Source organism: Tamandua tetradactyla, chromosome 8, assembly GCF_023851605.1.
Source record: "Tamandua tetradactyla isolate mTamTet1 chromosome 8, mTamTet1.pri, whole genome shotgun sequence".
Classification (NCBI taxonomy): domain Eukaryota; kingdom Metazoa; phylum Chordata; class Mammalia; order Pilosa; family Myrmecophagidae; genus Tamandua; species Tamandua tetradactyla.
Genome location: NC_135334.1, coordinates 11,846,854 through 11,871,774, shown reverse-complemented (window position 1 = coordinate 11,871,774; position 24,921 = coordinate 11,846,854). Strand labels below are relative to the sequence as shown.

The 24,921-nt window shown below is 39.6% G+C and overlaps 1 protein-coding gene across 7 annotated transcripts in view; it reads left to right on the top strand.

Moving 5' to 3' along the window:
* CHEK1 (checkpoint kinase 1) overlaps window positions 1-24,921 on the top strand; it is a 161,558-nt gene that overhangs the window by 58,940 nt on the left and 77,697 nt on the right. For 6 of the 7 annotated variants that reach the window (XR_013156485.1, XR_013156482.1, XR_013156487.1 and 3 more), the window contains exons 14-15: window positions 8,079-8,423; window positions 10,639-10,780. Coding sequence is in view for 1 of the 7 variants with exons in the window: in XM_077112524.1 (XP_076968639.1) it covers window positions 8,079-8,126 (48 nt within the window). In the remaining 6 variants the exon portion in view is untranslated. Of the gene's footprint in view, window positions 1-8,078; window positions 10,618-10,638; window positions 10,781-24,921 lie in introns of those variants that run through there. The other variant, XM_077112524.1, reaches the window with a different exon arrangement.

The following is a 24,921-nucleotide window of genomic DNA, read 5'->3' as shown; positions in this document are numbered from 1 at the left end:
CCTATTATTGATTTCCAACTTCATTCCTTTATGATCCAAGAAAGTGTTGTGTATGATTTCAATCTTTTTAAATTTGTTAAGACTTGCTTTGTGACCCAGCATATGGTCTATCTTTGAGAATGATCCATGAGCACTTGAGAAAAAGGTGTATCCTGCTGTTGTGGGATGTAATGTCCTATAAATGTCTGTTAAATCTAGCTCATTTATAGTAATATTCAGATTCTCTATTTCTTTATTGATCCTCTGTCTAGATGTTCTGTCCATTGATGAGAGTGGTGAATTGAAGTCTCCAACTATTATGGTATATGAGTCTATTTCCCTTTTCAGTGTTTGCAGTATATTCCTCACGTATTTTGGGGCATTCTGGTTCGGTGCGTAGATATTTATGATTGTTATGTCTTCTTGTTTAATAGTTCCTTTTATTAGTATATAGTGTCCTTCTTTGTCTCTTTTAACTACTTTACATTTGAAGTCTAACTTGTTGGATATTAGTATAGCCACTCCTGCTCTTTTCTGGTTGTTATTTGCATGAAATATCTTTTCCCAACCTTTCACTTTCAACCTATGTTTATCTTTGGGTCTAAGATGTGTTTCCTGTAGACAGCATATAGAAGGATCCTGTTTTTTAATCCATTCTGCCAATCTATATCTTTTGATTGGGGAATTCAGTCCATTGACATTTAGTGTTATTACTGTTTGGATAATATTTTCCTCTACCATTTTGCCTTTTGTATTATATATATCATATCTGACTTTCCTTCTTTCTACACTCTTCTCCATACCTGTCTCTTCTGTCTTTTTGTATCTGACTCTAGTGCTCCCTTTAGTTTTCTTGCAGAGCTGCTCTCTTGGTCACAAATTCTCTCAGTGACTTTTTGTCTGAGAATGTTTTAATTTCTCCCTCATTTTTGAAGGATAATTTTGCTGGATATAGGAGTCTTGGTTGGCAGTTTTTCTCTTTTAGTAATTTAAATATATCATCCCACTGTCTTCTAGCTTCCATGGTTTCTGCTGAGAAATTTACACATAGTCTTATTGGGTTTCCCTTGTATGTGATGGATTGTTTTTCTCTTGCTGCTTTCAAAATCCTCTCTTTCTCTTTGACCTCTGACATTCTAACTAGTAAGTGTCTTGGAGAACGCCTATTTGGGTCTAATCTCTTTGGGGTGTGCTGCACTTCTTGGATCTGTAATTTTAGGTCTTTCATAAGAGTTGGGAAATTTTCAGTGATAATTTCTTCCATTAGTTTTTCTCCTCCTTTTCCCTTCTCTTCTCCTTCTGGGACACCCACAACACGTATATTTGTGCGGTTCATATTGTCCTTGAGTTCCCTGATACCCTGTTCAAATTTTTCCATTCTTTTCCCGATAGTTTCTGTTTCTTTTTGGAATTCAGATGTTCCATCCTCCAAATCACTAATTCTATCTTCTGTCTCTTTGAATCTATCATTGTAGGTATCCATTGTTTTTTCCATCTTTTCTACTTTATCCTTCACTTCCATAAGTTCTGTGATTTGTTTTTTCAGTTTTTCTATTTCTTCTTTATGTTCAGCCCATGTCTTCTTCATGTCCTCCCTCAATTTATCGATTTCATTTTTGAAGAGTTTTTCCATTTCTGTTCATATATTCAGCATTAGTTGTCTCAGCTCTTGTATCTCATTTGAACTATTGGTTTGTTCCTTTGACTGGGCCATATTCTCAATCTTCTGAGCGTGGACAGTTATCTTCTGCTGCTGGCGTCTGGGCATTTAGTCAGATTTCCCTGGGTGTCGGACCCAAACAAGGTTGTAAGATTTTTCTGTGAAATCTCTGGGTTCTGTTTTTCTTATCCTACCCAGTAGGTGGTGCTTGTGGCACACGTTTGTCTGCGGGTCCCACCAGTAAAAGGTGCTGTGGGTCCTTTAACTTTGAAAAACTCTCGCCGACCGGGAGGTTCACTAGCCGAAGCGGCTTGAAAGAGTGCCAGTCGGCCCGGGGTCCGAACGCGGGGAGGATTGCTGGCCGCCGCAGCCCGGGAAAGCGCCCATCCGAATTCCCTAGTCGGCCCGGTGGCGGGAGGGCGCCAGCCGCAGCGGCCCGCCCGGGAGAGTGCACGTTCCTGGGGAGTCACGGGTTTGGAAGGCCCCCCCCCCCGTCGCCGTTCTCCGTGGCCTGGGGATTTCCGATCCAATTCTCTCAGTTGGTCTGGGGGGCCGCGCGTGGTGTGGGCGCCAGCTGCTGCAGTTTGAGGGGACCGCCTGTCCAATTCTCCCAGCCGGCCCGGGGAGGGGGAAGGGAGGGACTCCGGCCGCTTGCCGCCCCGCCCGGTGAAACCCGCGCCCCTCGGCGATCTCACCAGAGCGGGTTCTCTCAGCCAGCCAGCTGTTCCAGGATGGGGTACGCTGTCTTTTTTATCTCTGTCGTGGCTTTGGGAGCTATTCTGTATCATTTCTACTCCCCTAGTAGCTGTCCTGGAGGAGAAATTAAGATCCGCTCGTCTTACTAAGCCGCCATCTTCTCCGGAAGTGACTCATTATCATTTTTTACTCTTTAGTCTAATTTACCCTTGTCTTAACTTCATTCATATCTCTAATTGAAGTCTGATCTCTTTTTCAGCTTTTTTTTTTTTAACAGTTGCTATACTGGGCAATGCTGATTTTCATAGTTGCAGAACTCTAATTCTGAGTCTCAGGTATCATACAGATACCTGAAGTTCCAGGGGATGACCAAAAAGTTATACTCAAAGAGTTCAGCATCTCAGAATTTAGTAATAACCATTACAACTCAAAAATAGATGTCACTTCCTTCTCTTTTGTGTTTATCAGATCTTTCCTTTATTCTTTTGTCAAAACTGACTTTTAAAACTAAAATCGGATTATGTGTGTTACAGAATGTGCCAGGGAGTAATGAAAAGCCATGTTTTAATTCTGATCCGATCTTGCGGGAGCAACCATTTCTTTTAATCCTGATTCAATACTATATGTAGAAGTTTTTGGTTAGATTATATCAACTGAGATTGACTCACCCTGTTGTGGGTGTGGACTTTGATTAAATGGAGATGTGGCTCCTCCCGTTCTAGGTGGGTCTTGATTAGCTTACTGGAATCCTTTCAAAGAGAAAGCATTTTGGAGAAACCACAGACACTACAGAGCCTACAGAGAGCCAACCAAAACTTCAGGGCGGACAGAGCAGAGACATGAAAGTTTAGAGATGCTTGGAGCCCAGCACACGTTGATGTGTGCCTTCCCATGAGATGTTAAGCAAGCCAGAACCTGGAGAGAGCCAAGGGAAGTCGAAAGATGAAACCCCGCCCCAGAAAAGCAAAGTAAGGAACCCCCGCAGGAACAGAGATGGAAAGTAGTGGAGCCTAGGAGCAAGGGACCAGCAGATGCCAGCCATGTGACTTCCTAGCTGACAGAGCTGTTCTGGACAGTATCAACCTTTCTTGAGTGAAGGTAACTTCTTGTTGGTGCCTTAATTTGGACACTTTCACTTCCTTAGAACTGTAAACTTCTAACTTATCAAATTCCTCTTTTGTAAAAGTCATTCCAGTCCTGGTATATTGTATTCTGCAGCTTGCAAACTAACATACAGAGTTTATGTACCATTCTGGCATACCAGGGATACTGGGCTCCCTGATGATTAGGAGGGGAGGTGTTTAGTTTCCTGGGCTAATGAAGCAGATACCATGAAATGGGTTTCTTAGCCTACAGCTTGAGGCTGAGAAAATGTCCAAATCGAGGCATTATCAAGGCAATGCTTTCTTCTCAAAGACTGGTTGCCAGTGATTCTTGATTTCTCTGCTATGTGGCAAGGCGCGTGGTGGTATCTGGTGGTCTCTCCGTTCTCTTCTGGATTTCATTGCTTTTAGCTTCTTGCTTCCATAGCTTTCTCTTTCTCTTACTCCATTTATAAAGGACTCCAGTAAGATGATTCATACGTGTCCTGAATGAGAATGGTCACTTAACCAGTGTAGCCTCATCAAAAGTCCTATTTCCAATGGTTTTCACACCCACAGGAATGGATTAGTTTAAGAACATGTTTTCTGGGGTTCTTAAAGCATAAACCACCACAGGAGGTCTCAGGCTTCTTTCTCTCATCAGTCCCTCTGCTTAGTATTATATTAGGGGCTAACTGTAGAATAACAATTCTGTGCTGGTTTGAAAGCATTATGTACCCCAGAAAAACCATGTCTTAATCCTGATCCAATCTTTTGGAAGCAGCCATTTCTTTTAATCCTGATTTAATACTGTAGTGTGAAACTTTTTATTAAATTATCTTCATGGAGATGTGGCACACCCCATTGTGGGTGTGACTTATGATCAGATGGAGATGTGATTCACCCATTTTAGGTGGGTCTTGATTAGCTTGCTGGAATCCTTTAAAAGAAGAAACATTTAAAAAAATATTTATTAATAAAACCAATCAACATACAACGTGAACATTCTTAACTTATGAACATTCCATACTTGGTGTACAATCAATGGCTAACAATATCGTCACATAGTTGTATATTCATCACCATGATCATTTCTCAGAACATTTATATCACTCCAGAAAAAGAAATAAAAAGAAAAAACTCATATATACCGTACCCCTTGCCTCTCCCTCTCATTGACCACTGGTATTTCCCTTTACCCAATTTAACATTTGTTCCCCCTGTTATTTATTTATTTTTAATCCATGTTTTTTACCATCTGTCCATACCATAGATAAAACGAGAATCAGAACAAGGTTTTCACAATCACATAGTCACTTTGTGAAAGCTATATCATTATACAATCATTTTAAAGAAACATGGCTACTGGAATACAGCTCTACAGTTTCAGGCACTTCCTCTAGCCTCTCTAATACACCTTAAACTAAAAAGGGGTTATCTATATAATGTGTAAGAATAACCTCCAGGATAACCTCTTGACTCCATTTGAAATCTCTCAGCCACTGGCACTTTATTTTGTCTCATTTCTCTCTTTCCCCTTTTAGTCGAGAAGCTTTTCTCAATCCCTTGATGCTGAGTCCTAGCTCATTCTAGGATTTCTGTCCCACGTTGCCAGGGAAGTTTGCACTCCTGGGGGTCATGTCCCACGTAGAGGTTGGGGAGGGCAGTGAGTTTGCTTGCCATATTGACTGAGAGATAGACCACATCTGAGCAACAAAAGGTTCTATGGGGGTGACTCTTAGGCCTAATTTTAAGTAAGCTTAGCCTGTCCTTTGTGGGGATGAGTTTCATAAGAACAACCCCCAAGAGTGAGGATTCAGCCTGTTGATTTTGTTGTCTTTACTGCTTGCGAGAATTTCAGGCCTTCTCCAAATGGGAAAGTTGAATTTTCCCTCTTTCTCACTTTGCAAATACTTTTTTATTCACAGTTCAAATCACTCTGGGTTTTATCAGGGCATCACTCTAGATAAACTTACGAAATCTGCCACACTCAAGGTTCCATGCGCTTATCGTGTTCAATTAAACTGTCCATGTAAGTTATATTAGGAGATGCACTAGTCAAAGTATAAATTTTGGTTTCCGGAGAAGATGGCGGCTTAGTAAGACGCGCGGGTCTTAGTTCTTCCTCCAGAAAAGCAACTAAAGAAACAGAAACAATACGAAACAGCTCCCGGAGTCACGACAGAGACCAAAAAGACAGCGTACCCCATTCTGGAACAGCAGAACAGGCAGGGAGAATCTGCTGCAGTGAGATACCCAAGGGGCGCGCGTTTTCCCGGCCGGGGCGGCTGGCGACTGGGGTCCCCTCCACGCACGTGGATCCCCGGTCTGACTGGGAACGTTGGATAGCGGGGCCCTCCTGTCACGCTTGGCATTTCGGGCCAGCTGGGCAATTGGGACTGGCACTCTCCCAAGCCGCGGCGGCCAGCGACCCCCACCTCCACGCGCGGTTTCCCGGGCCGACTGCCGTGCAGACAGACGAGCGCCACGAGCGCCACCTACTGGGCAGGAAAAGAAAAACAGAGCCCAGAGATTTCACAGAAAAAGCTTTCAACCAGCTGGGTCCCACACCCAGGGAAATCTGATCAAATGCCCAGACACCAGCAGAAAATAATGGATGACGCTCGGAAAATTGAAGATATGGCCCAGTCAAAGGAACAAACCAATAGTTCAAATGAGATACAGGAGCTGAGACAACTAATGCTGAATATACGAACAGAAATGGAAAAATTCTTCAAACACCAAATCAATAAATTGAGGGAGGACATGAAGAAGACATGGGCTGAACAAAAAGAAGAAATAGAAAATCTGAAAAAACAAATCACAGAACTTATGGGAGTGAAGGACAAAGACGAAAAAATGGAAAAAACAATGGATACCTACAATGGTAGATCTAAAGAGACAGAAGCTACAATTAGTGAACTGGAGGATGGAACATCTGAATCCCAAAAAGAAACAGAAACTATAGGGAAAAGAATGGAAAAACTTGAGCAGGGGATCAGGGAACTGAATGACAATATGACGCGCACAAATATACGTGTTGTGGGTGTCCCAGAAGGAGAAGAGAAGGGAAAAGGAGGAGAAAAACTAATGGAAGAAATTATCACTGAAAATTTCCCAACTCTTATGAAAGACCTAAATTTGCAGATCCAAGAAGTGCAGCGCACCCCAAAGAGAATAGACCCAAATAGGTGTTCTCCAAGACACTTACTAGTTAGAATGTCAGAGGTCAAAGAGAAAGAGAGGATCTTGAAAGCAGCAAGAGAAAAACAATCTGTCACATACAAGGGAAACCCAATAAGACTATGTGTGGATTTCTCAGCAGAAACCATGGAAGCTAGAAGACAGTGGGATGATATATTTAAATTACTAAAAGAGAAAAACTGCCAACCAAGACTCCTATATCCAGCAAAATTGTCCTTCAAAAATGAAGGAGAAATTAAAACATTTATAGACAAAAAGTCACTGAGAGAATTTGTGACCAAGAGACCAGCTCTGCAAGAAATACTAAAGGGAGCACTAGAGTCAGATACGAAAAGACAGAAGAGAGAGGTATGGAGTAAAGTGTAGAAAGAAGGAAAATCAGATATGATATATATAATACAAAAGCCAAAATGGTAGAGGAAAATATTATCCAAACAGTAATAATACTAAAAGTTAATGGACTGAATTTCCCAATCAAAAGACATAGAATGGCAGAATGGATTACGACCCAGCAATACCACTGCTAGGTAGCTACTCAAGGGACTTAAGGGCAAAGACACAGACGGACATTTGCACACCAGTGTTTATAGCAGCATTATCTACAATTGCAAAGAGATGGAAACAGCCAAAATGTCCATCAACAGACGAGTGGCTAAACAAACTGTGGCGTATACCTACGATGGAATATTATGCAGCTTTAAGACAGACTAAACTTATGAAGCATGTAATAACATGGATGGACCTAGAGAACATTATGCTGAGTGAGTCTAGCCCAAAACTAAAGGACAAATACTGTAAGGTCCCACTGATGTGAACCGACATTTGAGAATCAGCTTGGAATATATCATTGGTAACAGAGACCAGCAGGAGTTAGAAACAGGGTAAGATAATGGGTAATTGGAGCTGAAGGGATACAGACTGTGCAACAGGACTAGATACAAAAACTCAAAAATGGACAGCACAATAATACCTAAGTGTAATGTAACTAGGTTGGAACACTGAATGAAGCTGCACCTGAGATATGTTTTTTTGTTTGTTTGTTTGTGTGTTTGTATCTTTTGTTTTTGTTTTTTTCTTTTTCCTTTTTATATATATATATTATTAGTATTATTATTTTAATTCTCTTCTCTATATTAACATTCTATATCTTTTTCTGCTGTTTTGCTAGTTCTTTTCCTTAATCGATGCAAATGTACGAAGAAATGATGATCATACATCTATGTGATGATATTAAGAATTACTGAGTGCATTTGTAGAATGGAATGATTTCTAAATGTTGTGTTAATTTCTTTTCTTTTTTTTTGATTAATAAAAAAATTTTAAAAAAAAGAAAAAAAAAGTATAAATTTTGTACCAAATAAACATTTTTTGCTTTAGTCTGACATATAAGTTAAAGTTTTAAAATATGTATTACCATCTGTTTTCAACACCCTGAAATACTGATATTCCTTTGTTAGAAGAAACATTTTGGAGAGAGTCAGGAGCAACAGAAGCCTCAGAGCTGACAGAAACTTCGCAGCAGAGCTGACATAGATGCAGACATGTGGAGAACAGACACAGATATTTGGAGATGCTTGGAGCCCAGCAGATGTTGGCATGAGATGTTAAACAAGCCAGAAGCTGGAGAGAGCCAAGGAAAGCCAAAAAATGAAAGCCAGGTCCAGAGAAGCAAAGTGAGGAATCCTCACAAGAAAAAAGGCTGAAAGCCACAAAGCCTAGGAACAAGGAACCAGCAGATGCCAGCCAAGTGACTTCCCAGCTGACAGAGCTGTTCCAGACCCATCGTCCTTTCTTGAGTGAAGGTAACTTCCTGTTGGTGCTTTAATTTGGACACTTTTACTTCATTAGAACTGACTTCCAGTTATCTTGGATTGGAATAGATAGAAGATGTATTTCTGGGAATTAATGAAAATAATTTCAGACTTGGAGAGGAAAGGATCAACACAGAGCTATTGTGAAACTACAGTTATTTTGTTTTGAAACTAGGATATATCTGTAAGCCTGCAACTATGCTATGCCAAGGATTAGAGGGATAGAAGAGATCTAGCAGAGCAAAAGAAGGTCAAGTCTAAATGCCTATACAGCAAGATGTTGGCAATCCTCCTTCTCTCCTTTAGATCCAACTATTAGCTACCCCCATTTCATACATCTAGGCAATGACCCCACTCCCACTCCCTTAGGAGAAGGGAGATATGCTCTTTAGGGAAATTAAACCAGAGAGACTTGGGACAGGGAGCACTAGGTACAAAGTTAGGGAGTGGAAAGTAGGTGTTAGACTGAAACCTGAAGGATTAAGTTAAAGACTGAATGGTGAGATTTCTCCTCTCTTTCCGACTTCCAAAATACTCGTGGTCTGGCCCTACACATTATCCTAGAATGAAACTTCACTTATTGATAAGCCCCACCCATGCATTTTTTGTTAGAGCAGTTAAAGGTATAAAAAAATACGGGGTTCCTTTACCTCCTCCCCTGCACTCAGCTTTTCCTATTAGTGACATTTTGCATTAGTGTGGTAGTTTTGTTACAATTTGTGAAACAATGTTATTATATTACACTGTTAAATATAGCCCACAGTTTACATTAGGTTCACTGTTTTTGTTGTAAAATCCTATGGCTTTAAAATTTTTTTATTCTAGTAATACTTACTGGTCTATACAATCTGATATTTCCCCTTTTAACTACATTCAAATGTATCATTCAATAGTGTTAATTACATTCACAGTGTCGTGCTACCATCACCACCAATCATTATCATAACTTTTCCATCAACCCAAACAGAAACTTTGTACTAACTATTATATCTCTATTCCTCCCCCTACCCTGAGTCCAGGTAATCTTATTCTAGGATTTGCTTATTCTAATTGTTTCATATCAGTGAGATCATACAACATTTGTTCATTAATGTCTGGCTTATTTCAGTCAATCTGTCTTCAAGGTTCATCAACATTGTCACATTTATCAGAACTTCATTTTTATGGCTGCATAATATTCGATTTCATGCATATACCACATTTTTTTATCCATTCATCTGTTGGTGGACACTTGTGCTTGCTTATGTATTCTGACTATTGTGTATAATGTTGTTATGAACATTGGTGTACAAATATCTGTTCAAGTCTGTGCATTAGAGTTCTTTTAGGTATATACCTAAAAGTGGGATTTCTGGGTCATAGGGTGTTTTGGTTTGCTAAAGCTGCCAGAATGCAATATACCAACTTTTTCAAAATGGATTTATTAAGTTATAGATTTACAGCCCTAAGGCCATGAAAATATCTGAATTAAGGCATCCAAAGAAAGACCTTGACTCTGAAGAAAGGCTGATGGCATCCAGGGTTTCTCTGTCACATGCGAAGGCACGTGGTGATCTCTGCTGTCATTTTTCCCCTGGCTTCTTGTTTCATATGGCTCTCTCAGCTCCTGTTTCCAGTGGCTTTCACTCTAAGCTACTGTGGTTCCTCACTTAGCTTTTTCAGGGCAGACTCTGGGTTTCATCTCTTAGCTTCACATCTCCATATATCTGTGTCTTGATTTCAACTCTCTGCACTCTGTGTTGGCTCCCCAAGCATCTGTACTTTCTCCAAAATGTTCCTCTCTTAAAAGATTCCAGTAAGTTAATTGAGAATGAGTGGGGGCACATCTCCACAGAAACATCCTAATCAAGAGGTCCCACCCATAATTAGGTGGTTCACATCTCCATGGAAATGACCTAATGAAAAATTCCCACCAAAACGATAGATCTGCCCCCGCAAGATTGGATTAAAAGAGCATGGCTTTTCTAGGGTACAGAACAGTTTCAAACCAGCACATATGGTAATTCTATACTTTCAAAGGAAATGCCAAACTTTCTTCTACAGTGACCATACCATTTTATTCTTGATTTCATTGATCTTCACTTCTGTCTTTGTTATTTCATTCTTTCTGCTCACTATGGGTTTATTTTGTTCTTTTTTTCCTAGATCCTCCATATTTGAGGTTATAGCCTTGATTTGAGATCTCTTTTTTTTTTTTCATGGACAGGCACCAGAGATCGGACCTGGGTTTCCAGCATGGCAGGCGAGAATCCTGCCACTGAGCCACCATCACACTGCACAAGATCTGTTTTTAATGTCAGCTTTTAGAACTGTAAATTTCCCTCTCAGCATCACCTTTGCATCATCCTGTAAGTTTTTTTTTAAACTTTTTTATTGTATTATATAACATATATACAAAGCAAAGAAATAAAAAAGCAATAATTTTCAGAGCACTCTTCAACAAATAGTTCCAGGACAGATCCCAGAGTTATCATGGGCTACCATATGATCCTCTCAGATTTTTCATTCTAGCTGCTCCAAAATATAGGAGGCTAGAAGGAATAAATATTTTTTTATCATCATGATCGACTTTTTTTTCTTTTTTGTGAAAAATAATATACATACAAACAGCAATACATTTAAAAAACAGTACAACAATTAGTTGTAGAACTTAATTCAGAGCTTGGCATGGGTTACAATTCCACAATTTTAGATTTTTATTTCTAGGTGCTCTAAGATAATGGAGACTAAAAGAGATATCAGTTTAATGATTCAGCAGTCATATTCATTTCTTAAATCTTAAATCCTATCTTCTCTGTATAACTCCATCATAGCCTTTGATCTTTTCATCCCTCTCTTTCGGGGTGATTGGTTTATGACCATTCTAACTTTTCCATGTTGGAAGGATCTGTCAGTAATATGGGGTAGGGAGATGGAACTAGCTGATGCTCTGGAGAGGCTGGACCCTCTAGGTTTCAGGACTTATCTGGTCCAGGAACCCAACTGGAGGTTGTAGGTTTCTGGAAAGTTATTCTAGTGCATGGGACCCTTGTGGAATTTTATATATTGCCCTAGGTGTTCTTTAGGATTGGCTGGAATGGTCCTGGTTGGGGTTTGGCAGGTTATGTTGGGTAGCAAGGTCTAACCAAAGTTTACATAAGAGCATCCCCCAGAGTAGCCTCTCGACTCTGTTTGAACTCTCTCTGCCACTGATACTTTATTAGTTACATTTCTTTTCCCCCTTTTGGTAAGGATGGAATTGTTCATACCACGGTGCCAGGGCTGGATTCATCCTTGGGAGTCATCTCCCACATTGAGAGGTAAACTTTCACCCCTGGATGTCCTGTCCTACATAGGGGAGAGGGCAATGATTTCACTTGCAGAGTTGGGCTTAAAGACACTGAGGAGGGCGGGCCGCGGTGGCTCAGCGGGCAAAGTGCTTGCCTGCTATGCCGGAGGACCTCGGTTCGATTCCCGGCCCCAGCCCATGTAACAAAAACGGAGAAACAGAATACAATAAAAAACAAGAAAATGTTTAAAAAAAATGTTTCCCTTTCTTCCTTCCTTCCTTCCTTCTATCCTTCCTTCCTTCTCTCTGTCTTTCCTTTAAAAAAAAAAAAAAAAAAAAAAAAGACACTGAGGACACATCTGAGCAACAAAAGAGGTCCTCCAGAAGTAACTCGTAAGCATGCCTATAGGTAGTCTAATCTTCTCCACTACCTACATATGCTTCACAAGAGTAAGCCTCATGATTGAGGGTATGGCCTATTGATTTGGGTGTTCCTAAAGTTTGACACAGTATCAGGGGATTCCCTGATGGTAAGGTTTAATACTTCCATATTCTTTCTCCCATCCCTCAGGGGACTTTACCAATACTTTTTTATTATCTGCTTAATATACTCTAGGATGTATCCAGGCATTACAATAATCTATACAGGATTAAAGGGTCTCTTTCTTATTCTGGACTCCCTGTGTTTCAGTTGCTCAAATGAGCTAAACAGATATGTTGAATTAGATTATGCATTACAGAAAATTTCAGTTTCAGATCAAATAAGCCTTTCTTCCTTTGGTATCAAAAAGTATGTGTGGTTCTAAAATATAGACTCTGTCTTCCTTACCCCTGTGTTCTGAATTGGCTTCGTTTTTATCTGTAAATACCAGGTTATATATATGAAATAGCCTCTCAAAATCCAGAAATAATAATCACCACTCTGGACTTAATGTGTCTGCTCTAAAAGCTTATAATCTAGAACCCTGTTTTCTTATAAGCAATTTGTAAAGGTAACCATGCCATTCTTGTTCTTTTGTTTTTGGTTTATTTTGTCTCACCGAATGTCCCACATGTTCAGTCACATCATTGCATGCCTAACAACACTGTTCCTTTTTGTAGGAGCACAACCTTCGTTCATAAGTATACACCATCGTTCACCAATCTACTTCTCTGTCGCTGCATCCTTCGGACACCTGAATTCATCGGGCATCATGTAGAGGGCCCAAAGTCCACAGTCCATCAACATTCTCAATTTTAGATAATTTCATTGTTCCCAAGAGACATAAAACCAATAAACACACCCTCACCAAATAGGAAATCTAAACCTCGTTTTGACTATTGTCCCTCCCCCCATTATTTACCTCTGCTGTTGCTGTGGTAGTGCTGATGGTTTCCTTTTGAACATAGCTCATACCATGCAATAGCAGTTTTCCCCTTGTACCCTGGGCATAAGCACTCCTTGTACAAGAATCATATCTTTGAAGTAATTCTTGTGAGAACTAATTCATATTTCTAGTATTAATCAGTAGGACACGTAGACCTATACAACCTCTTTCAATCTTGTTCTTCTTCAATATGGTAATATTACTTATAGACCTACTAGAGAACCACCTTCACACCTATCTATTCCCTTACATTGGAGTTCAACCTCATTAGCTAACAGTTCACCCACCCCTAGCTTCTATGTATCTCTAAGTCCCCTATATTCCATAATATAAGGCTATGATTATACCTTTATGGTGGTCATAAAAATGAAATCATACAGTATCTATCCTTTTGTGTCTGCCTAATTTCACTCAGTATTATGCCATCAAGGCTCATCCATCTTGTCACGTGCTTCAGGGTGTCATTTTGTCTTACTGCTGCATAATATTCCATCATATGTATATACCACATTTTGTTGATTCACTTGTCTGTTGATGGGCATTTTGTTTGTTTTCAACTTTTGGCGATTGTGAATAATGCTGCTATGAACATTGGTGTGCAAATTGATGTCATTGCTTTCAGTTCTTCTGGGTATATACCAAGTAGTGCTATTGCTGGGTCATAGGGCAACTTGATATTTAGTTTCCCAAGGAACCGGCAGTCTTCCATAGGAGCTGCAGCATTGTACATTCTCACCAGCAATGCATAAATGTCCCAGTTTCTCCACATCCTCTCCAATATTTATAGTTTCCTGTTTGTTTAATAGCAGCCATTCTTATAGGTGTGAGATGGGATCTCATGTAGTCTTGATCGGCATTTCCCTTTTAGCCAATGAAAATGAGCATCTCTTCATGTGCTCTTGAGCCATCTATATTTGCTTTTCAGAAAAATGCCTATTCATATCTTTAGCCTATTTTATAATTAGGTTGTTTGTTCTTTTGTCTTCAAGTTGTATGATTTCTTTGTATATACAGAAAATCAAACCTTTGTCCAATATGTAATTTCCAAATATTTCTCCCACTGAGTTGGCTGCCTCTTCACCTTATTGACAGAGTCTTTTGAGGTAAAGAAGCATTTAATTTTGAGGAGTTCCCATTTATCTATTTTTTTCTTTTGTGGCTTGTGCTTTGGGTGTAGCATTTAGGAAGCTACTTCCTATTACTAGGTCTTGAAGATGTTTTCCTACATTTTCTTCTAGAAGCTTTGTGGTGCTAGTTCTTATATTTAGGTGTTTGATCCACTTTGAGTTAATTTTTGTATAGGGTGCAAGATAGGGGTCCTCTTTCATTCTTTTGGCCATTGATATCCAGTTCTTCCATGTCCAATTATTGAAAAGACTATTTTGTGCCGGTTCAGAGGATTTGAGGGCTTTGTCAAAAATCAGTTGACGATAGATTTGGTGGTCTGTTTCTGCACCCTCGATTCAATTCCATTGGTCAATACTTCTGTCTTTGGGCTGGTACCATGCTGTTTTGACCACTGTGGCTTTATAGTTTTTAATAGCAGGAGTCTTAATCCTCCCACTTCATTCTTCTTTTGTAGGATGCTTTTAGCTATTCACGGTCTCTTTCCTTTCCAGATGAATTTGGTAATTTATTTTTCCAAATCTTCAGAGTAAGTTTTTGGAATTTTGGTTGGTACTGTGTTGAATCTGTACTATTATTATATACTCTAGGCATTCCTAGATTATACCAGTCTTTATCGTTTCTCTTTCCTTCTGATTTCATTTGTGCCCCAGGCCTCCTCCCTCTATCATTTCTACATTCAGCTTCATTCCATGTTCTAACCTTATTGTATTACAGTTAGATAGTATTGTTCTGTCCCTTTCTGAATTTTTACAATGGGTCCTGTGGCACAATCTATATCCCTTCAGTTCCAATTACCCAGTACCTACCCTATTTCTATCTCCTGATGACCTCTTTTCTTAACTGAAATTATTCAAGTTCATTCATTAATATTAGTTCATATCAGTGAGACCATACAATATTTGTCCTTTTGTTTCTGGCTAATCTCACTCAGCATAATGTCCTTAAGGTCCACCCATGCTGTTACATACTTTATAACTTTATTCTTACCACTGCATAATATTCCATCGTATGTATATCCCACAGCTTGTTTAGCCACTCGTCTGTTGATGGACATTTGGGCTGTTTCCATCTCTTGGCAATTGTAATTAATGCTGCTATAAACATTGGTGTGCAAATGTCCGTCTGTGTCTTTGCCCTCATGTCCTCTGAGTAGATACCTAGCAATGATATTGCTGGGTCCTATGACAATTCTATACTTAGCTTCCTGAGGAACCACCAAACTGCCTTCCACAGTGGTTGTACCATTTGACATTCCCACCAACAGTGGATAAGTGTGCCTCTTTCTCCATATCCTCTCCAGCACTTGTCGTTTTCTGTTTTATTGATAATGGCCATTCTGGTGGTCGTGAGATGATATCTCATTGTGGTTTTGATTTGCATTTCCTTAATAGCCAGGGAACTTAAGCATCTTTTCATGTGCCTTTTGGCCATTTGTATTTTCTTTTCTGAGAAGTGTCTGTTCAAGTCTATTGCCCATTTTGCAAATGGGTTATCTGTCTTTTTGTTGTTGAGTTGAATAATCTCCTTATATATTCTGGATATTAGACCTTCATCTGATATATCATTTCCAAATATTGTTTCCCATTGTGTAGGCTGTCTTTTCACTTTCTTGATGAAGTTCTTTGATGCACAAACGTATTTAATTTTGAGGAGTTCCTGTTCTAGTTTGCTAGCTGCTGGAATGCAATGTACCAGAAACGGAACAGCTTTTAACAAGGGGAATTTAATGAGTTGCTAGTTTACAGTTCTAAGGCTGAGAAAATGTCCCAATTACAACAAGTCTATAGAAATGTCCAATCAAAGGCATTCAGGGAAAGATACCTTGGTTCAAGAAGGCTGATGAAGTTCAGGGTTTCTCTCTCAAGTGAGAAGGCACATGGCGAACACAGTCAGGGCCTCTCTCTCAGCTGGAAGGGCACATGGCGAATACAGCATCATCTTCTAGCTTTCTCTCCTGGCTTCTGGTTTCATGAAGCTCCCCGGGAGGCGTCTTCCTTCTTCATCTCCAAAGGTTGCTGGCTGGTGGACTCTCTGCTTCGTAGTGTTGTTCTCTCAGAATCTCTTTCTCCAAAATGTTTCCTCTTTTATAGGACTCCAGTAAACCAATCAAGACCCACTCAAATGGGTGGAGACATGTCATCCCCTAATCCAGTTTAACAACCATTCTTGACTAAATCACATCAACCAGGGAGATGATCTCATTACAGTTTCAAATATACAGTATTGAATAAGGATTATTCTACCTTTAAGAAATGGGATTTATATCAAAACATGGCTTTTCTTAGGGGGCATACTTCCTTTCAAACCAGCATAGTTCCCATTTCTTTCTTTCTTTCTTCAGTGCTCGTGCTCTGGATATAAGGTCTATGAAACCACCTCCTATATAAGATTTATGAGATATTTCCCTACATTTTCTTCTAACAGTTTTATGGTCTTAGATCTAATGTTTAGGTCTTTGATCCATTTTGAGTTAATTTTTATATAGGGTGTTTAGATATGGATCCTCTTTCATTCTTTTGCATGTGAATATCCAGTTTCTAGGCATCATTTATTGACGAGACTGTTCTGCCCCAGGTGAATTGGCTTGACTGCCTTATCAAAGATCAAGTGTCCATAGATGGGAGGGTCTATATCTGAACACTCTATTCAATTCCATTGATCAGTATATCTATGTTTATGCCATAGATAACTGCCATAGATACTATGCTGTTTTGACCACTGTGGCTTCATAAAACACCTTAAAGTCAGATAGCGTCGGACCTCTGACTTCATTTTTCTTTCTCAGGATACTTTTAGCTATTCGGGCACCCCATCCTTCCAAATAAATTTAGTTATTGGTTTTTCTGTTTCTGAGAAGTAAGTCTTTGGGATTTTATTTGGTATTGCATTGAATCTGTCAATCAATTTAGGTAGAATTGACGTCTTAACTATGTTTAGTCTTCCGGGCCATGAACACAGTATGCCCTTCCATTTATTTAGGTCTTCTGTGATTTCTTTTAACAATTTCTTATAGTTTTCTCTGTATAGGTCTTTTGTCTCTTTAGTTAAATTTATTCCTAAATATTTTATTCTTTTGATTGCAATTGTAAATGGATTTTTTTCATGATTTCCCTCTCAGATTGTTCATTACTAGTGTATAAAAACACTAAAGATTTTTGAGTGTTGCTCTTCTAAGCTGCCAATTTGCTCTACTCATTTATTACTTCTAGTAGTTTTGCTGCGGATTTTTCGGCATTTTTGACATATAGTATCATATCATCTGCAAACAGTGAGAGTGTTACTTCTTCCTTTCCAATTTTGATGCCTTCTGTTTCTTTTTCTTGTCTGATTGCTCTGGCTAGAACTTCCAACATAGTGTTGAATAACATTGGTGATAATGGACATCCTTGTCTTGTTCCTGATCTTAGGGAGAATGTTTACAGTTTTAAAAGGCACTTCTTGAATTCACCATCTTATCTTTTTTATTTTATTTGTTAGATCTATATATTCTTTTCCCTCTTTCTCTTTGTATTGTTTAAATCACCCTCAGTGGTACTCTTCAATTCTGTGCCCTCTTCCAGACCTCCCTCTCCTGTTTTTTTTTTTTTTTCAGCTGGCAGAGCTCCTTTTATTTCTAGTAGGGCTGGTCTCTTGTTGACAAGTTCTTTCAGTACTTTTTTTGACTATGAAAACTTTAATCTCTCTATCAGTATTGAAGGACAATTTGACTGGATACAGAATTCATGACTGGAAATCTTTCTCTTTCAGGATCTTGAATGTATCATACCACTGCCTTCTCCCCTCCAGCGTTCTAGTTGAGTTGTCTGAACTCAGTCTTATTTGGTTTCCATTGTATGTAGTAGATTATTTTTCTCTTGCCGCTTTCAGGATTTTCTGCTTTCTCTTCAACATTTGACAGACTGAATAGTATGTGTTTTGAGAAAGGTCTCTTTGGATTTTTTCTATTTGGAGTTCACTGGGCTTCTTTGACTTGTATATTTATGTCCTTTATGAGGGTTGGGAAGTTTTCCTTCGTTATATCCTAAACTACCCTTCCTAGCCCTTTATTCCTCTCTTTTCCTTCTGCGACACCCATGATTGTTGTATTTGTGCACTTTGTTTTGTCGATCATTTCCCTGAGATTCAATTCATATTTTTTCATCTTTTTTGCCATTTCCTGTTTTGAGTCTTTGAAATCAATTATCCTGTCCTCTGTATCACTTATTCTTTCTTCTGTCTTTTCAGATCTGGTGTTGTGTGCCTCTAGTATGTTTTATTTGGTCAACAGAGTTTTTAATCTCTGTGATATCTGCTATTTTTCTATATAGATTCCTCTTTATGCTCTTATACTGTCGAATTAATCTCTTTTATGTCATTTGCTATCCCACTTATTTTATTAAGTAGAGTTGTATAAACATCTTTAGATAGCTGTTCCGATGTCTGTGTCTCCTTGGGTGTTTTAAGTTGGTCATTAGGCAGGGCTTTATCTGTCTGTATTGTGATATGCTTTGTGATCTTCTGCTGTCTTCACAACATGCCAGTATTTTGATTGATTTACTTTGGGAGCTGATTTCTTTCAGTAGTCTAAGACCTTGTGTTTGTGGGATGGTTGTAGCAAGGGAGCAGGGCACAGGGTGGAGCTCTGTATATTGTATGTTGATTTGTTTCAGGGAAGGTATGGGCACAGGTTGAGGATGTTATGCTGATGCTTGTGAACATGGGTACCCAGTGGGCAGGGAGGATGTAGCTGTGCAGGTACATGGATCTCAAGGCCATAACCCTGGTGTGTGCTGGTCTAAGGCACTGGGTCCTTTGTACACATGCATAGAGCTGTGGCAGCAGGTCGACATTATGCCTTCGTAGATTTGGTGCTGATGTGACCCGGCTGTGCAGGTCAGTACTTTCTCAGAGCTGGGAAGTGTGGCTGAGGGCCATATGCATGCACGGTCCTAGTACTGCTGTAAACTGAGGTTCCCAGAGCTGAATGACGTGATTGAGGGCCCATGCACATGCATGCTTCTAAGAGTGCCATAAACTGATGCACAGAGCTCAGGAGGGGTGGGGTGAGGCTGTGCAACACTATGGGTTCGGGGGCAAGGGTAGCCTGGGTATGGGGGTTAGTGCTGCAGCCTTTATGCACTGGCAACAGCCTGCAGGGAACAGGAAGGGGAAGGTAGTGCTTGGGAGGGTTGCAGGAGAGGTGGATTGGGCTGCACTTGGGGTGGAGGTGTGGGACAGGTATGTGCACTGGGGGCTGGTGGAGTGGGGGTGCCTGGAGTGCGGTGAATGTGAGCAGGTGACAGGGTTTGGGTGCGTGGGGTGTAGGGTGAGTTGCTGGTCACAGGGCTGTGCTGGTGAGGGTAGTGCACCCAAGCCACATGGCCTGACTTAATTCCTAGTCCCTGGCTAGTTCCTAGTTCCTGCACTCTCGCAGGCTCCATGCCTTCATGCCAGGCTCCAGCTTTCTGCCTCTCAGTTCCTCAGCCTCTGCAACTAGAGCTGCCCTATGTGGTGCAGAAGACTCTCCCAGGTCAGCTGCACTCCCAAATCACCACCTCAGCCATCCTCCTGTCCCTTCTCTAACTTTTCTGTGGAGCAGGGCTAATCTTGAGCTACTCTATTCGGCCATCTTCCTGGAAGTCTCCTTTCTTATAGCATCTTTACCGATTTCTCTAGTTTTGGTATTAAAATGATATTAACTAAATAAAATGAGTTATATAGAGTTCCTTTTTCCTGGATTTTTTGGAAAAGTTTGAGCAGGAGTTTTGTTAGTTCTTTTTGGAAATATTTGATAAAATTCCCCTGTGAAGCCACCTGGACCTGGACTTTTCTTTGTAGGAAGATTTTTGACGACTGATTGACTCTCTTTGCTTGTGATTGGTTTGTTGAGATTGTCTGTTTCTTCCTGAGTCAGTGTAGCTTGTTTGTGTGTCTCTAGGAATTTGTCCATTTCATCTAAATTGCCTAGTTTCTTGGCATATAGTGGTTCATAGTATCCTCTTATGATTTATTTTACTTCTTCAGGGTCTGTGTTAACACACTCCTTCTCATTTCTGATTGTGTTTATCTGCAGCCTCTCTCTTTTTTTCTTTGTCAGTTTTTCTAGTGGCCCATCAATTTTATTGATTTTCTCAAAGAACCAACTTTTTTTTTTTTTTTTTTGCATGAGCAGGCACTCGGAAACAAACCTGAATCTCCAGTATGGCAGGTGAGAATTCTGCCACTGAGCCACCATCACGCTGCCCCCAACTTTTGGTTTTAATGATTGTTTCTAGTGTTCTTTTTTTCTCCCATTCATTTAACTCTGCTTTAGTCTTTGTTATTCCCCTTCTTCTGTTTGCTTTTGGGTTAGTTTGCTGTTCTTTCTCAAGTTCTTCCAGGTGAGCAGTTAAGTCCTCAATATTTGCTGTTTCTTTTTTTAGCATGGACAGGCACTGGGAATCGAACCTGGGTCTCCGGCATCGCAGCTGAGAATTCTGCCATTAAACCACCACCACATGGCTTTGTTTCTTGTTTTTTTAATATAGGCATTTAGGACAATAAATTTCCCTGTCAGCACAGCCTTTGCCACATCCCATAATTTCTGATAATATGTATTCTCATTTTCATTCATTTCCATATAGCTACTGATTTCTCAAGCAATTTCTTCTTTCACTGGTTGTTTAGGATTGTGTTATTCAATCTCCATTTATTTATGACAGTTCTCTTTCTTTGGTGATTATTGATAATCCAGCTTCATTCTGTTGTGATCAGAGAAAGTGTTTTGAATAGTTTCAATGCTTTTAAATTTATAGAGACCTGTTTTGTGCATCAGCATATAATCTATCCTGGAGAATGTTCTGTGAGCACTAGAGAAGCATGTATATACTGGTATTTTGGGGTTCAGTGACCTATATATGTCTGTTAGGTCTAATTTATTTGTCAAGTTGTTTAACTTCTCTGTTTCCCTGTTGATCTTCTGTCTGGTTGTTCTATCTATAAGGAGAATGATGTATTGAAGTCTCCTATTATTATTGTTGAAACAGCTATTATTCCCTTTAGTTTTGCCAATGCCTATCTCATGTACTTTGGAGCTCCTTGATTGTGAACATAAACATTTATAATTGCTATATCATCTTGGTGAATTGTCCCTTTAATTAATATATGTGTCCTTCTTTGTCTCTTATGATGTCTTTACATTTAAAGTATATTTTGTCTGATATTAGTATAGCTACTCCTGCTTCTTTTGGTTACAACTTGCATGGAAAACCTTTCTCCATTCTTTCATTTCAATCTGTTTGTATCTTTGTGCCTAAGATGAGTCTCTTGTAAGTAGCATATAGCTGGATTAGATTTCTTAATCCATTCTGCCAATCAGTATCTTTTAATCGGTAAATTTAGTCCGTTAACATTCAAAGTTATTATTGAAAAGGCATTTCTTGAATCCACCATCTTACCTTTTTTATTTTATTTGTCAGAAATTTATGTTTTTTCCTCTTTCTCTTTTTATCCTTTAAGTTACCCTTACTGATACTTTTCAATTCTGTGCCCTCCTCCAGACCTCTCTTTTCTGCCTTTTTTTTTTTTTTCAACTGGCAGAACTTCCTTTAGAATTTCTTGTAGGGCCAGTTTCTTGTTGACAAATTCTTTCAGGATTTGCATGAAAATTTTGATCTCTCCCTCAGTTTATCTTTTTCTTTTTTGACATAGGCAGCCTCTGGGAATTTAACCCAGGTCCCTGGCATGGCAGGCGAGAATTCTGCCACTAAGCCACAATTGCACTACCCTCTCCCTCAGTTTTGAAGGACAATTGGCTGGGTACAGAATTCTTGGCTGGATGTCTTTCTCTTTCAGATATAAGATATATCTCTTCAGATATTAAGATATATCTTAAATATATCATTCCACTGTCATCTTGCCTCTATGCTGCCAACTGAGTAGTGTGAACTCAGTGCTATGTGGTTTCCCTTGTATGTAGTAGATTGTTTTTCTCTTGCTGCTTTCAGAATTTTTTGCTTTTCTTCAACATTTGAAAGACTGATTAGTATGTGTCTTGGGGAAAGCCTGTTTGGATTTATTCTGTTGCGAGTTCATTGGGCTTCTTTGACTTGTGTATATATATGTCTTTTATAAGGATTGGAAAGTTTTCCCCTATTATATCTTCAACTGCTCTTCCTAGCCCTTTACTCTTCTCCTTCTGGGACACTAATGATTCTCATATTTGTGTACTTTGTTTTGTCTATCATTTCCCTGAATCCAATTCAATATTTTCCATCTTTTTTGCTTTTTGCTGTTTTGAGTGTTTGAAATCCCTTATCCTGCCCTCTACTTCACTTATTTTTTCTTCTGCTTCTTGAAATCTGCTGTTGTGTGTCTCTAGTATGTTTTTTTGTTTGATCAACAGAATCTTTCATCTCTGTGATATCTGCTATTTTTCTATTTATTCTTTGAAATTCTTCTTTATGCTCTTCTACTGTCTTTTTGATCTCCTTTATGTCATTAGCCATCCCACTTATTTTATTTAGTAGAATTATATGAATGTCTTTAATTAGTTGTTTCAACATCTGTGTCTCCTCTAGTGTTTTAATTTGCTCATTAGACTGGGTTATATCTGTCTGTATTGTGATATGCTTAGTGATCTGTGTTTTTATCGCATGTTAATATCTTGATTGATTTACTTTGGAAGTTGATTTCCTTCTGTAGTCTAAAGCCTTGTGTTTGCGGGATGGATGTGTAGCAGGATGCAGGGCACAGGGCAGTGCACAACTGTGCAGGGATGAGTTGTAGCACAGTTATAGGTGCAGGTTTGGAATGTTACACTGGTAATGCGAAAGTGTATGCCCAGCAGCCAGGGAGGATGTAGCTGGGTGGGTGTGTGGGTCTGTGGGGCATAACCCTGGTATGCACTGGTCTAGAGCATGGGATCCTTTGTATGCATGTGCAAATCTATGGCAGTTGATCAGCGTTATGCCTGCATGGTCTGCAGGTGGATGTGACCCAGTTGTCCAGGTCAGCGCTTTCCAGAGCTGGGGATCGTGACTGAGGACCATGCTCATGCATGTTTCTAGGATTATCATAAACTGAAATTCCTAGAGCTCAAGTGCATGATGGGGCCTGAGTGCATATATGGGTCTAGGAGTGCTGTAAAGTGATAAGCGCCTGGGGATGGAGGCGGGGGCAGGGTGAGGCTGTGCAACACTATAGGTTGGGGGCAGGTAGAGCCTGGGTATGGAGGTAAGTGCCCACAGCCTTTATGTGCTGGTAATAGCCTGTAGGTAGCAGGTATGGGGAGGTAATGCTCAGGAGGGGTGCAGGAAAGGTGCATTGGACTGCTCTTGGGGTGGAGTTGTGGGGCAGATATGCTTACTATGGGTTAGTGGGGTGGGGGCACTTGGAGCACGGGGCATGGGGATGGGTGATGGGGTTCAGGTGTGTGGTATATGGGTTGAGTTGTGGGTCACAGGGCTGCACTTGTGATGGTAGCATGTTCAAGGAATGTGGCTTGGCTTACTTTCTAGTCTCCATCTTCCATTCCATGCACTTCTGTGGGCTCTGGGCTTCTGCATTAGGCTCTAGTTCTCTGCTTCTCAGTTCCTCAGGTTTTGCAACCAGGGCCACCTTATGTGGTGCAGAAGACTCTCCCAGGTCTTTTGCACTCTTGAATCACTGTCTCAGTTGACCTCCTGTCCTTTCTTAACTTTTCCCTGGAGCAGGGCTGAGCTCCATCTACTCTATTCCACATCTTTCCCGAACTCAGCATCCTGTAAGTTTTGATATGTTGTGTTTTCATTTTCATATGCCTCAAAGTGTTCCTGATTTCCTTTGTGATTTCTTCTTTGACCTTTGGTTATGTAAGAGTTTGTTGTTTACTTTCCACATATTTTCGAATTTTCCATTTCTCCCTCTATTATTGATTTCTAGTTTCATTCTACTGGGTTCAGAGGAGATACATTGTATGATTTCAATATTTTCAAATATCGTGTATCCAGGAGAATGATCCATGTTCACTAGAAGGAATGAGTATTCTATTGCTGTTGGTTGAAGTGCTCTTTATGTGTCTGTTAGGTCTACTGGTTTAGCATGTTGTTCAACTTTTCTATTTCCTTATTGATTGGTGTAGCTATTCTACCCATTATTGAAAGCACTATATTAAAATCTCCTTCTGTTAATATGGAACAGTCTGCTTCTCCCTTCAAATCTGTTAATATTTCTTTCATCTATTTTGGGGCTCTGCCATTAGGTACATATGTGTTTATAACTGCTATGTCTTCTTTTTGAATTGACCCTTTTATCAGTATATAATGACCCTCTTTGTTCCTCATAACAGTTTTTTAATTAAAGTCTATATCATCTGATAGTAGTATAGCTACCCTAACTTTCTTTTGATTATTACTTGCATAGTATATTTTTTCCCATACTTTCAGTTTCAACTTCCTTATGTCTTTGAATTTAAGATGCATCTCTTGTAAACAACATTAATTGAGTTATGCTTTTTTTACATTTAAAGAAACTACATTTATGTTTAAAGAAACTACTGATAATGCAGGACTTTCTTCTGTCATTTTGCTTTTTGTCTTTGTAAGTCTTATATTGTTTTTGACTCTCAATTCTTCTGTTAATGCTTACTTTAATATTTATTTGTTTGGTTTTTTTTTTTTTGTTTTCTTTTGTATCGAATCATTTCAAGTCCCTTTCATTTCTTTCTGAGTATGTGTTTCTTGCATTCTCTTTATGGTTAACATCGGGTTAAATTTGACATCCTAAATCT